The following is a 14,505-nucleotide window of genomic DNA, read 5'->3' as shown; positions in this document are numbered from 1 at the left end:
ACCCTACTAACCCTAACCCCTAACCCTACTAACCATAACCCCTAACCCGAATAACCCTAACCCCTACCCTACTAACCCTAACCCCTAACCCTACTAACCATAAACCCTAACCCTACTCCAACTAATCCTAAACCAAAGAAAAAACACCCCTGTTAAGAAGATGGCGACCAGTTTTCCTGCTACAGCTTTCGCTCTGCATTTTTCTACCGATTTTTTTTGCTCCTCTGCAAACTCCTTCCCCATTATCCTGAGGTGTTTCCCGTCCATTTTATCCATTATATAGCACTGTAGTGGTCATTTTGTAATTCCTATTTTTTTCTCCCATTGACTTGCATTGATATCGGAAATTCCGATATCCGATATTTTCCAATATCGGAAATCGGAATTCTGATACGATATTGGGCAATATCGCTCATCCCTAGTTATTACCAGAATAGTAAGTTATTCCCTATCTGTAAGGCTGGTTTAACAATAGCGTTTTATCGCGCAGTGCATCATGCGCTATCGGGCGCAGGCACAATGGTCCCCTATCTTTAAAATGGCGGGCGCAGTGTCAAGCGATTAAACGCGCTCATCAGCGTTTTCGCGTGCTGCACATTTTCCTGGTGTGCGCCCAGACACGCCAGATGCTACATGTTGCATTTTTTGTTCCGCCCAACTTCGTAAAAAAATCGCATGCGCACGTGTGCGCACTGAATGTCCAAAAAAATTACATTACAGTCTATGGGGTCACTGGCGTGCGCGTGGTCGTGCACTCTTCAACACTTTTAGCGCGCACGCGATTTTAGAATAAACAATGTCTAGACACTGGTTTAACCCCTTAGCGACCGTCGATACGCCTTTTAACGGCGGTAATTAAGAGTACATAAACCACAGCGCTGCAAATTCACGGCGCTGTGGAGAAAGTGAATAGCGCCCCCCAGTGTCTGATTTTCTCCGGGGTCTCGGCAGCCGAGGGTAACCGAGACCCCAGAGAACATGAATCGGTCGGTTTTTACCGATTAGGGTTAGGGGTGTGTTGGGGTTAGGGTTGGAGCAAAAATTGAGGGGTTTCCACTATTTACCAACTTTGGGGGGTCTAGAAATTGGGGTCTAAAAAAACACTTTTGTGGAAATAAAAAAGACTTTATTTTCACGGCTCTGCGTTTATAAACTTCTGTGAAGCACTTGAAGGTTCAAAGTGCTCACCACACATCTACATAAGTTCCTTAATGGGTCTAGTTTCCAAAATGGGGTCACTTGTTGGGGGGTTTCCACTGTTTAGGCCCATCAGGGGCTCTGCAAACGCAACATGATGCCCGCAGACCATTCCATCAAAGCCTGCATTCCAAAATGGCACTCCTTCCATTCCAAGCTCTCCCATGCGCCCAAACAGTGGTTCCCCCCTACATATGGAGTATCAGCGTACTCAGGACAAATCGCACATCAACTGTGGGGGTATGATTTCTCCTGTTACCCTTGTAAAAATAAATATTTGGGAGCGAAAATATAATTTTTGTGTAAAAAAATGGATTTTTTATTTTCACGGCTCTACGTTATAAACTTCCGTGAAGCACTTGAAGGTTCAAAGTGCTCACCACACATCTAGATAAGCTTCTTAAGGGGTCTAGTTTCCAAAATGGGGTCACTTGTTGGAGGTTTCCACTGTTTAGGCACATTAAGGGCTCTCCGAACGCAACATGGCATCCGATCTCAATTCCAGCCAATTCTGCGTTGAAAAAGTCAAACGGCGCTACATCCCTTGCGAGCTCTGCCGTGTGTTGAAAAAGTGGTTTACCCGCACATATGGGGTATCGGCGTATTCAGGAGAAATTGTAGAACAAATTTTGTGGTTGATTTTCTCTTAACACTTGTGAAAATAAAAAAAATTGGTTCTGAAGTAAATTTTTGCAAAAAAAAGTTAAATGTTAATTTTTTCCTTCCACATTGCTTTAGTTCCTGTGAAGCACGTAAAGGGTTAATAAACTTCTTAAATGTGGTTTTGAGCACCTTGAGGGGTCTAGTTTTTAGAATGGTGCCACTTTTGGGTATTTTCTGTCATGTACACCCCTCAAAATTACTTCAAATATAATGTGGTCCCTAAAAAAAATGGTTTTGTAAATTTTGTTGTAAAAATGAGAAATCGCTGGTCAACTTTTAACCCTTTTAACTTCCTAACAAAAAAAAATTTTGCTTCCAAAATTGTGCTGATGTAAAGTAGACATGTGGGAAATGTTACTTAAGAAATTTGTGTGACATCTCTCTGATTTAAGGGCATAAAAATTTAAAGTTTTAAAATTGCAAAATTTTCAAACTTTTCGCCATATTTCCGTTTTTTTCATAAACACAAGACTTATCAAAGAAATTTTACCACTAACATGAAGTACAATATGTCACGAAAAAACAATCTCAGCATCAGCATGATCCATTAAAGCGTTCCAGAGTTATAACCTCAAAGTGACAGTGGTGAGAATTGTAAAAATTGGCCTGGTCATAAACCCCTTCACTACCAAGGGTGGTTTGCACGTTAACTCCCGGGCCAATCTTTACAATAATGATCACTGTCCCTTTATGAGGTAATAACTCTGAAACGCTTCCATGGATCCCAGTGATTCTGACATTGTTTTCTCGTGACATATTGTACTTCATGTTAGTGGTAAAATTTCATTCAAATAACTTGCGTTTATTTGTGAAAAAAAGGGAAGTTTGGCGAAAATTTTTAAAATTTCGCAATTTTCCAACTTTGAATTTTTATGCCCTTAAATCACAGAGATACGGCACACAAAAAACTTGATAAGTAACATTTCCCACATGTTTACTTTACATCAGCACAATTTTGGAACCCAAATTTTTTTTTGTTAGGAAGTTATAAGGGTTAAAAGTTGACCAGCGATTTCTCATTTTTGCAACACCATTTTATTTTTACGGACCACATCACATTTGAAGCCACTTTGAGGGGTCTATATGATAGAAAATACCCAAAAGTGATACCATCCTAAAAACTGCACCCCTTTAAGGTGCTTAAAACCACATTCAAGAACTTTATTAACCCTTCAGGTGCGTCACAGGAATTTTTTTGAATATTTAAAAAAAAAAAATGAACATTTAACTTTTTTTCACAAAAAAAATACTTCAGGTTCAATTTATTTTTATTTTACCAAGGGTAACAGGAGGAATTGGACTGGGAAAGTTATTGTGCAATTTGTCCTGAGTACGCCGATACCTGATATGTGGGGGGGGGGGGGGGGGAACCACTGTTTCGGCGCATGGCAGAGCTCAGAATGGAAGAAGCGCCGTTTGACTTTTTCAATGCAAAATTGGCTGGAATTCAGATCGGACGCCATGTCACGTTTGGAGAGCCCCTGATGTACCTAAACAGTGGAAACCCCCCACAAGTGACCCCATTTTGGAAACTAGACCCCCTAAGGAACTTATCTAGATATGTGGTGAGCACTTTGAACCCCCAAGGGCTTCACAGAAGTTTATAACGACCGGGTATGAAAATTGAAAAAAATCGTATTTTTTCAACAAACATGATCTTTTAGTCCCCATTTTTTTTTTATTTTCCCAAGGGTAACAGGAGAAATTGGACCCCAAAAGTTGTTGTCCAATTTGTCTTGAGTACGCTGATACCCCACATGTGGGAGAAAACTACTGTATGGGCACACGTCGGGGCTCGGAAGGGAAGTAGTGACGTTTTTGAACGCAGACTTTGATGGAATGGTCTGCGGGTGTCATATGCGTTTGGAGAGCCCCTGATGTACCTAAACTATTGAAACTCCCCACAAGTGACCCCATTTTGGAAACTAGACCCCCCACGGAACTTATCTAGATGTGTGGTGAGCACTTTGAACCCCCAAGTGCTTCACAGAAGTTTATAACGCCCGGGCGTGAAAATAAAAAAATCATTTTTTTTCCACAAACATGATATTTTTGCCCCCAATTTTTTATTTTCCTAAGAGTAACAGGAGAAATTGGACCCCAAAAGTTGTTTTGCAATTTGTCCTGAGTAGGCTGGTACCCTATATGTGGGGGTGAAACACTGTTTGGGCGCATGGCAGAGCTTGGAAGGGAAGGAGCACAATTTGACTTTTTCAACGCAGAATTGGCTGGAATTGAGATCAGACGCCATGTTGCATTTGGAGAGCACCTGATGTGTGCAAACAGTGGAAACCCCCCAATTATAACTCCAACCCTAACCCCAACACACCCCTAACCCTAATCTCAGCCCTAACCCTAATGGGAAAATGGAAATAAATACATTTTCTTTTAATTTTATTATTTTTCCCTAACTAAGGGGGTGATAACGGGGGGTTTGATTTACTATTTATGGCGGGTTTTTATGTTTGACAGCTGTCACACGCTAAAAGACGCGTTTTATTGTAAAAATAGTTTTTGCATCACCACATATTGAGAGCTATAATTTTTCCATATTTTGACCCACCCACCGAGGGCACGTGACATCTTTTGATCGCTTTTTATTCTGATTTTTGGGACGCAGAATGAACAAAAAACAGCGTTTCATGAATTTCTTTTGGGGGGGGGGGGGGGTGCGTTTACACCGTTCTGCCTGCGGTAAAATTGATAAAGCGCTTTTATTCTTCGGGTCAGTACGGTTACAGCGATACCTCATTTAGGTTGTTTTTTTATGTTTTGGCGCTTTTATGCAATGAAAACAATTTTATATAAAAAATTATTATTTTTGCATCGCTTTATTCTGCGAGCTATAACTTTTATATTTTTTTGCTGATGATGCTGTATGGCGGCTCGTTTTTAGCGGGACAAGATGACGTTTTCAGCGGTACCATGGATATTTATATGCGTCTTTTTGATCGCACGTTATTTGACGTTTTGTTCGGCGGTATGATAAATTATTTTTTGCTTTTTTTATTTTTATTTTTTAAGGGGTTCGCTAAAGGGGTTAACTAATTAGACAGTTTTATAGGGCGGGTCGTTACGGACGTGGCGATAACAAATGTGTACTTTATCAGCGATCTGTCACAGGCAGTGCTGCAGGCTTCCTCCTTGCCTGCGCTTTGCAGGCATGAGGAAGTCAGCTCCCTGCAGGCCCCCGAAGGTCCCCGTCGCCATCTTGGATCCGGGGACCTGCAGGGAAAGAGCCCCCCGCAGCAGCGCTGTACATTGCGCTGCTGTGGGAGGCTCAGGGAAGCACGGAGGGAGCCCCCTCCCTGCCGATGCTTCCCTTTAACCCTCAGTACACCGCGATCGTGTTTGAGCGCGGTGTGCAAGGGGCTAACGTGTCGGGGGCGGTCCGTGACCGCCCCTGACACATTGTTCCGGGTGTCAGCTGTGATAATCAGCTGACACCCGGCCGCGATCAGCGGCGCTCACCACGTGGGCGCCGCTGATCGCTATGACGTAATATTCCGTCCTTGGGAATTAGGTCCAGGGTCACATGGACGGAATATTACGTCCATTGTAGGTAAGGGGTTAAGCTGCAAACTGGCTGTCGCTAAGGGGTTAAACCACCCCCTACACAAGCAACATTGTTTGGAAGGGGTGTACATAAAAGAAGGTGTCTGCAGTGGCAGACCACTTACTCTACAGACAGCATGGAAGAGATAACAGCCTTGAACAAACAAGAGCCACAACTTTGGATACAAGCTGCAGCAGCCAAAATGTGAGTATTCAACATGTCTGCCTGTCCTTTAAAATTTATTATGTACTAAGGTTTTTTTTTTTTGTTTTTAAATTCCAGCATGTCTTCTGGATCGGAATATTCTCCATCCCAGCAAGAACTGGCCCAAGCAGAGCGTGAGGTGAGCATCTTGCTGCCTTTGGGTAAGTAGCTGCTGCCTCCACAAATGTGTAATAATTTTTTTTCTTTACAGACCTCATCATCGGACCCGGCAAGTGAGGCGGAACAGCAGGAGCAGCCTAGCCAAGTCCCGGCAAGGAGACGGATTGTAAGTATATAGTCTTTGAATGCCCCTTTTTTTTATTCATTTTTTCTCTTCCTTTTTTTCTGTCCTGTTTTTCATCTTCTATCTTGCTTCTTTTATTTCTATTTTTCTATCTTTTTCATACTCCAAAATTTCCAAGATTATTTTTTTTTTCTAGGTTCCACAACGGGATGAAGACATTTACTTGGACAACGACGCCCTGATCCGTCTGGTCCAGGAGCGTGTCCCGTTGTGGGACAGCCGTGACCAGCAGTACAAGGACACTGTTGTGACCCAGCAGCTCCGGAATGAGGTGGCCGCAGCGATGATGGACGGCTGGAACAGCGCCTCTCCAATTTCAAAAAAGGCGTTTTGTAAGTATTTCCATGCTCTGTGATGCCGCATTGACTCTTGTTCCTGATGATCCTGTTGTGTTTCCTGCTAGATATATTCTAGCATCAAACACACCAGTGTCCTCAGGATCAACAGTGACTGCATTGTGTATTGTACGGCTGTATTGATCCTGCTTTCACTCTTGCTCCTGATGATACTGTTGTGTTTCCTGTTAGATATATTCTAGCAGGAAACACAACAGTGTCCTCAGGATCAACAGTGACTGCATTTTCTATTGAATTCTTTTGTGATGCCGCACTAAATGTTTACCAAGTTCACTCAGGTGTGTGTGATGATACAGATGTTGCCATCAGTGCATTGCATAACGTTTTTTCAACTGTGAGCAAAGTCCGCACAAGTTGACACTCGATGAAGGACTGCTTCAACACTGATGTTCGTGCTGAGGGACAGGTTCGCAGTGGTTCAGCGGCAAGGACCAGAAGAAAGTACCGCTATCATCGCGAGTTGGCATTCTTAAGACCGATCCTTGCCACCAGAGCGTAAGTATTATTTATTTATTTTTTTTAAATTAACAATCTGTGCTTTTCTATTCCACAGCTGATGCTTCTTGTAAATACATGATAGTAATGATTTTCTTTTCTTTCCACAGCACCTGGAGCAGCACCCTGCAACCTGTCCCTGGAGCGGTCCTTCATTGGACGACCTCGGACCCGTCCCAGCCATCCGACAGCCAGGAAGCAACTTACAGGTCAGCAACATGGACAGCTGGTGACCAGGAAGCTGGTCAATCAGGTGTTCCCCTGTCCCAGGTCTCTGCCACTGGTTATGCGGGCACTTCCTGCCAGCGGCAGAGGGCCTCGGACAGGAATGTCATGCCCGAGTTCATGCACATGAGTGAGGCCTTTCATGCCAGCCTCAAGTCTGTCAGACAGAGTGGAAAGCGGTTTTTCACTCATGGAATGCGGTTTTACCCACATGGAACACCGCTTCCACTCTGTCGACCAACGCCTTTACCATCTGGAAACCGACATCAACAGACCAGTGCACCATTGTTTCAGTAAAATTGAACAGGGCATGGTGGAACAACTTAGTCCTGAGCCACAGCTGAGTGTGTTGCAGGCCTGCAACACTGCTTTCTTGCAGGCTATGCAAAAGAATCGGTATCTGCAGCAGTCAGTGGTGTCATTTCCAATAGTGCCACCACTGACTCGCTACACCTCACTACCGACTTCTGCTGCATACCACTGCACGGCCACCTGCATTCCTAGTCAAGCCGAACACCACTACACCACACCAATGCCAAGTGCTGCTGAACACTCCACCCCTGCCACCACCATGGCAAGCGCTGCTCCTGTCTGGAGCACCACCACCACCACCGGAGCACCATCTTGGAGCACCACCACCGCAGAACCTGCTTGGGCCACTGCCACCTATTCTCCTGTTCGGAGCACCGCCACCACTTCTCATCATTCAAGGAGCACCATTCCAGTTCCATCCCTGAGCTCAATTCCCCCAGTACTTTCGTCGCCCCTTCCCCTAGAACCCCTTCCTCAACTTCCAGCTGTTCCTTGTCTCTCCACACCCCCAAAGTATCCCAATCTTCCCCCAAACGTCATTCACAATAAAAAAATTGTTTGTGTTTTTTTTAAATAAATGTGCAATTCTACTTTCACAAAATACGGTTTCATTAATGTGTCTTTCACCGCCTACACACACTGCGCCGTACACTTTGCGTTTTTGACACCACATAGCTCCATTACTGACACGTTTCTTGTGTCAGTCTTGGAGCTATGTGGTGTCAAAAACACAAATCTATGACTTGTATTTTCACCTCCAGTCTCTTCACTCTGCTAATATTGCACAGACTGAATAGAGCAGGGTTCCCCAACTCCAGTCCTCAAGGCCCACCAACAGATCATGTTTTCAGGATTTCCTTTGTATTGCTCAGGTGATAATTGCTTCACCTGTGCAATACAAAGGAAATCCTGAAAACATGATCTGTTGGTGGGCCTTGAGGGCTGGAGTTGGGGAACCCTGGAGAGGATGGTGTCGAGTGCAAGGCATATCTATTGTTACCTTGCCAGGTATCATAAAAAGTTAATTGACTATGGGGTTTTTTTCCCATCATCATTTAACTATTTGTGAGACAAGGCAAGGGGATTGTAGATATACCTTGTAATTAACAACATCCTCTATTCAGTGTGTGTTGAATAAACTGATGACATGATGGGGAAAATACATGTCATATGTACAATACCCTGGCCTTGTATCGTAACTATCACACCTGGGCAGGTGAATACACATGAGTTTTAACATGCAGCATCGCTTCATTCTGCATATATTTCAAGCAGACTGTAGTGATGCAGCAGTTTAACTCATATGTGTATTCTCCTGCCCATGTGTGATAACTTTCTGAAGTCAGGATACGTTAGTTTGTGCGTCCTCACTTCAGCATGACACCAGGCCTGGGTATTGTAGAAGTTGTATAAACTTTATTATGTCTCCAGTCTGCGTTCAAACTCAAGCCACAGTGGTGATCCTACAAATAATATTTATAGTGACATGGTTAGGTCTCATAAAGAGTGACGGATGCTAGTGCATCTCCAAATCACTATTTGTAACATCAGGCCATGTGACACAAATATTAGTTGTATTATCTCCACCTTCGCTGCTAATTGAACACACACTGTAGAGATGATAAAGGTCATACAACTTGTGTGTGTGTGTATAGTCACCTGGTCAGGAGTACTAGTAAATTCATGATGCACAAAACACAGCATCATGAATTCACTGGTACACCTGGGCAGTTGATTATTGTATTGGAATGTAAAAAGAGAGTGCACTTGGTACAGGTATCAAAACAGGTTTTTTATTTACATACACACAAGAAAATATTTTTACACCATTTGATCTTGCCATTCCACCTGTCCTACATCTGAGTTGAAGTAGGCCGCAAATTGGTCCCTCATTTGGTCAACTTCAACGGATGACCTGAGAGGGTGCTGAGTAAATTCAGGCAATGGGTTAGGAGCTGCATCATCGAGTTCAAAGTTCGGGTGCTCTCTAGCCATCACAAAATTATGTAGAACCACACAGGTTTTGGCACATCTGGAATGCCTCATCCCCAACCATTACAAATGGCTGTGGCGGACCTTCGGTGTTGGGAAGAGGCCGTGGCATGGGGAAATAGAACTGGTTGCCATACAACCTCCGGCCCATGTCCGAGTTCTTAAAAGCCTGGGAGTCATTCCCACGGCCAAATGCCCCAACGTCCACTGCAACAAACATACAGTCTGCATCCAAAATGGCCATGAGTACTGTAGAAAAGTACTTTTTGTAGTTATAGTACTCGGAGCCAGTTCTTTTTGGTTTGATAATTGTATTGCCAACTGTTCAGCAATAAAGGTTCGGATACAGCTTTAAAGAAGGCTACTACTTGGATATAACACAATTTTATAATACAATGATTAATTTAAATGATAAAACACCAAATTAATGGAATGGCAGATATAATATTACCCTGTTTTGTTAATTAATTCCTTGTGAATCATACAATTATTATGAATTATAGTACATAGAGAAATAAGCATTCATACTATACATTACCAAACATTGTAACATCACTTCTCCACTGGAGGGACCACAGTGTCAGCGAGAAGGAAATACTCTGGTCTTGTCATCACAGAAACCGTGCACCCACGATACCTTCTGGAACATCTGGAATGCCTCATCCCCAACCAATACAAATGGCTGTGGCGGACCTTCGGTGTTGGGAAGAGGCCGTGGCATGGGGAAATAGAACTGGTTGCCATACAACCTCCGGCCCATGTCCGAGTTCTTAAAAGCCTGGGAGTCATTCCCACGGCCAAATGCCCCAATGTCCACTGCAACAAACATACAGTCTGCATCCGAAATGGCCATGAGTACTGTAGAAAAGTACTTTTTGTAGTTATAGTACTCAGAGCCAGTTCTTTTTGGTGTGATAATCCGGATGTGTTTCCCATCCACTGCTCCCAAACAGTTGGGGAAATTGCAGACTGTCCAGAATTTTTCTGCTATTTCCATCCACTTTTCGGCGGTGGGCAGGGGCATAAATTCAGGACATAGAACGTTCCACAAAGCCCGGCAGGTGTCCGCAACAATTCCAGACAAGGTGGATATTCCAATCCGGTACTGGAAGAGGAGTGAGGAGAGGATCTTTCCAGTAGCCAGGAATCTGGGAAACCAAGAAAATACAAAAATTAATATTTATGTATATGGATTTTTAAAACACAAAAAAATAAAACAAAAGGCTGCAGATTTATTTTTATGCTATGTATTTTTATTTACTACATGGCAGAACAATAATTCTGCCAGATTTGGAATAGTACATGACAAAACAGAGAAAATTATGCAGGCATTGGTTTTGCAATGCTACGTACCGTAATGTGACCGGGAGCCGTTCCTCTAGAGGAATCGCACGACGGAACTGTGTGTCCCGTCTCCGGAGGGCTTCTTGGACACGACCAAGCAAATCCCTGAAGCTTTCTTGGGACATCCGGGTATAATCAGTAAATTTCTCCGGGTTTGCCTGGAGCTCGCTGTAGAGGGTGTGGTACGCTCCACGGCTCTCCCGGAGTTCAATAATGGGATGTATCCATAAACGCCGCCGCTGCCGTCTTCTCTGTCTCTCTCTCTCCCTTTGTTGATGGCAAGCAACTGTATAAGCCTGAGCCATCCTGATGTCCAGATCCAAGTTGAAGTGAAAACTCTTCCAGCACAGATCCATGTTTCACAAAGGAAAATGCAAGCAAATGTGAATTCAGCTGTAAACAGGGTCTATATAAAGAATTCCCATAACAAACGCCCACTGCTGTCCCATTGGTGGAGTCTGTTGCAAAAATTTTTTAAGGATTTTCCTCCTGTGAAAAGTGACACCTAGACGACCCATGCGCATAAAAAACCAAATGCATGGAAAAACGCTTGAAAACGCATACAAATGCTGCGTTTTTTTGTCGTAATGCGTACGATGATGCGACGAAAAATCGCAGCGTTTACAAGCGATTTTTGCATGCGTTTGATGTGCGCTCGAAACGCTGCGCAAAACGGCGCCAGTGTGAATCTAGCCTCAGATAGGGGATAACTTGCTGATCGCTGCGTGTCCCATCACTAAGCCCCCCCAGCAAACCCAAAAATTGAGATGTTTTGTAACCAGGAACCGGGAAGTTGCCAATCTTGAATGGATCAGAGGCACAAATGCTACACTGCTCCATCCAAGGCCTCTGGTTTCAGGGACACCATTCTCAGGATCAGCGGTCGGCCCCTCAGTGATCAGTAAATATTTTGAAACTAACCTGTTAAGTTCTCTACATTTGAGAGGTAAATATCAAAACAATTATTCTTACCTTAACTGTTTGGATCATTTTGGCCACCTCTACTTTTGTTTTGCCTTTAACTGATTTTCCATTCACACCAGTAATTTCATCTCCTGCAGCAATGGTTCCATCTAGAGCGGCAGGAGTGTTGTCAAAAACCTGCAAAGGCAACATTAGAAGTTATATGCTTATATCAAGTTATGTATATATAAAAATGAAATGCTTTGGCAAAGCGTCTAGATTTAAAATCTCAAAAAAATCATGCAACTAAAAACATCAAAAGACTTGCATAAAAGTTTACATGGCAAGCTGAATGTGAATTGTAACCAAAAATTCAAAACGATTGTAATTTTTGTGATGGTTGTGCTGTGGTGAAAGGGTCAGGTTATACCCGATTGACAATGTAAAACAAAACAATTAAGTTGGTGAAAAATAAGAGATTCACCAATTAAGAGATTATGACCATCACCAATAATTCAGAATATCACAAAACTAAAGTATTACAATATTTTACCTAAAAGGTTTCCAAATATAGTATACATTTACTGTATATCCTTTATGTAAAAATCTGAGGTTGTGGATTGTAATAATCACCTAGGCAGGTTAATGATGAAACTATTTTTCATTCCTTACATTCATGTTTTTACAACAACTCCGGATAGATGGCCAAAATATATTGCCACCAGTCAACAAGATCGCCTCCCCAGGGGAGGTAGTTCCACTGCCCCCAAACCAGGCAATACACACTGTCTCCCAACTTTTGGTTGGATCACAGAGATTTACTATCTCCCACCAGTATAGTTTGTAGTCCTAGTCCATGCTCCTTCAGACGACAGGTAACACGACCGTAGCACATGTATCCAGCAGCAACAGTCCTTAAGATACGTAGTTCGCGAGATCCCACAACTGTAGCACATGTATCCAGCCCAGCCAATAACCGATCTCAAAACGCCATAGGTCATCCATACATGGGCACCAGGACCTCAGCAATAGATCCTCGCCCCTCAACATCACGGAACCAACTTCCTCACTAAACCTGTGGCTTATTGTTGTCTCTCCCTAGGATCAGCCCCCTGAATGGATATAAGTGTCCACACCCTCCCCCCAATCTAACTGTGAAGTGGTAGAGGTATTTTCCTCAGGCAAAACCTATCACCTGGGACTGCATGTGAGACGCCCTGTGGTGATGGCTCCACGGGGTCTATTATCCCCATCCACACAATTAGACTAGCACGACAGTAATGGTATGATTGCTTTCCTTGATTACCAATCTTGGGTCTGGCCTTATCTATCTATATAATCATCAGTTGGCCGCTGTCTCTGAATCCCATAAGGCACCGCGGCAGTGCCACTTGCTGACTACAGTGCAGCTGCACAGCCAGAAGTCAGACTTCGCCCACATGTCACATGGTCCTGACGTCATCACAGGTCCTTCAGCCCAGCTGCCATCAGTGGTAGTGAGGCTTGGAATGCAGACAGGAAGTTTATGATCCCTCAGACACCTTCCTCCTAGGCGTGCGGTGTGGGTAGGAGCTGGGCAGGGTGGCAGCAATGACCTTCCTGTCTTCATCCAGTAGTGATCTGCAGAGCAGCGCCTGGCAGTCTGCAGTGTATAGTAGACGCTGGGGGGAGAGTGCTGCTCCTGCTGCTCGTACTGCTGCTGCTGTGATGATTACAGCAGGAGAACTGACATGAGCTGCAGGCTGGACTGCTGATGAGCTCACCGACAGCCCCGGAGTCTTACACTGGCATCGATGCCAACGTGCAGATATCAGTGTGGAAATCTGCTACACCACCAGGAGGAGAGCAGTCAAGGTTCTCTGCAGAGGATTCCTGCTTTCCATTCCAGTAGAAGGTCCTGCAGCATCAGACATTAAATTTGACTATCTTCCGGCCGCTGTCCCCGAATCCCATAAGGTACCGCGGCAGTGTCACTTGCGCAGGCGCAGTTGGTGGCCGTACGGTCACCAACTGCGCCTGCGCAAGTGACACACACTTCTCTGCTATTCCCACGCAAGTGACATTCCCATCACCGCTATTCCCGCGCGTGCGCAGTAACAGCCACAACTGCGCGCTCTACCCGCGCATGTGCGGTAACGTTACGGCTGTTACTGTGCCTGCGTGGGGAATAGCGGTGACGTGTATGTTTCACCTATTTCTAGTGTACACATAAGGTCCAGCCTGCCGGTCTTCCTCTGCTTACTGTCACTTAATGGAAACATCGATTCCTGAGACTGAACTGACAAGCAAGCAAATCTCTAAAAATACAGCAAGCAAATCTCTTATAGAACACAACAATATTGACATAACCGGTGCTCCGTGCTGGAAAATGTCTGCATCCATTAGAGCCACGGGTTCCGCTCTAAGTCCATTGGTCCAATAGTCCTTAGAACAAGGCAAATTCCTCACACCTTAAAAGTAAGCATATTGGTCAGCTTCTTGCAGGTGCATAAAGGAATAGGAGTTCTTCAATTTTAAAAAAGAATTGCAGTCACTCAAGTAAAGGACACAATACAAAATCAAGCAAGGAATCTTATAAAATAACATGGGATTTTGGTATTAGTAACTAGTTACCAAAAAAGATGTTGTCAAAAAAGTTTAAAATGCATTTTGATTGTAAAGCCCATATGTAAGAGCCCAACTCTTTGATCCTAACAGTATAGCCAAAGTATGCCTCAGTGTGAGTGCAGAACAGCTCCATCATCGAAATACACACAAAGCTCAGCTTTTTCCTTGCTAAAAAGTATGCCTTATAGTCTGAAAATAAGGTAAGCTTCTGCAAGATAATTCGATTTGTTGCATTGCACTCAATACTCACTGCTGTATATCCATGTTGAGGTCACTAGAGATGTTATCTGGTGCAAGGTGCTATAGCATATAGATGTAGCCAGGCCCAGTGCCTTTGATCATCTAAC

General features: G+C 43.8%; 1 protein-coding gene across 4 annotated transcripts in view; it reads right to left on the bottom strand.

The window, feature by feature from the left end:
- The window catches only part of PICK1 (protein interacting with PRKCA 1), a 317,172-nt gene that overhangs the window by 190,317 nt on the left and 112,350 nt on the right, over positions 1 to 14,505 (bottom strand). For all 4 annotated transcript variants that reach the window (XM_073586677.1, XM_073586678.1, XM_073586675.1 and 1 more), the window contains exon 4: positions 11,621 to 11,749. In XM_073586677.1, the coding sequence (XP_073442778.1) occupies positions 11,621 to 11,749 (129 nt within the window). The remainder of the gene's footprint in view (positions 1 to 11,620; positions 11,750 to 14,505) is intronic.

The sequence above is a fragment of the Dendrobates tinctorius genome, unplaced genomic scaffold, assembly GCF_039654945.1.
Source record: "Dendrobates tinctorius isolate UK_male_01 unplaced genomic scaffold, ASM3965494v1 ptg000094l, whole genome shotgun sequence".
In the NCBI taxonomy this organism is placed as follows: Eukaryota; Metazoa; Chordata; class Amphibia; order Anura; family Dendrobatidae; genus Dendrobates; species Dendrobates tinctorius.
This window is presented reverse-complemented; position numbering and strand designations above follow the sequence as displayed.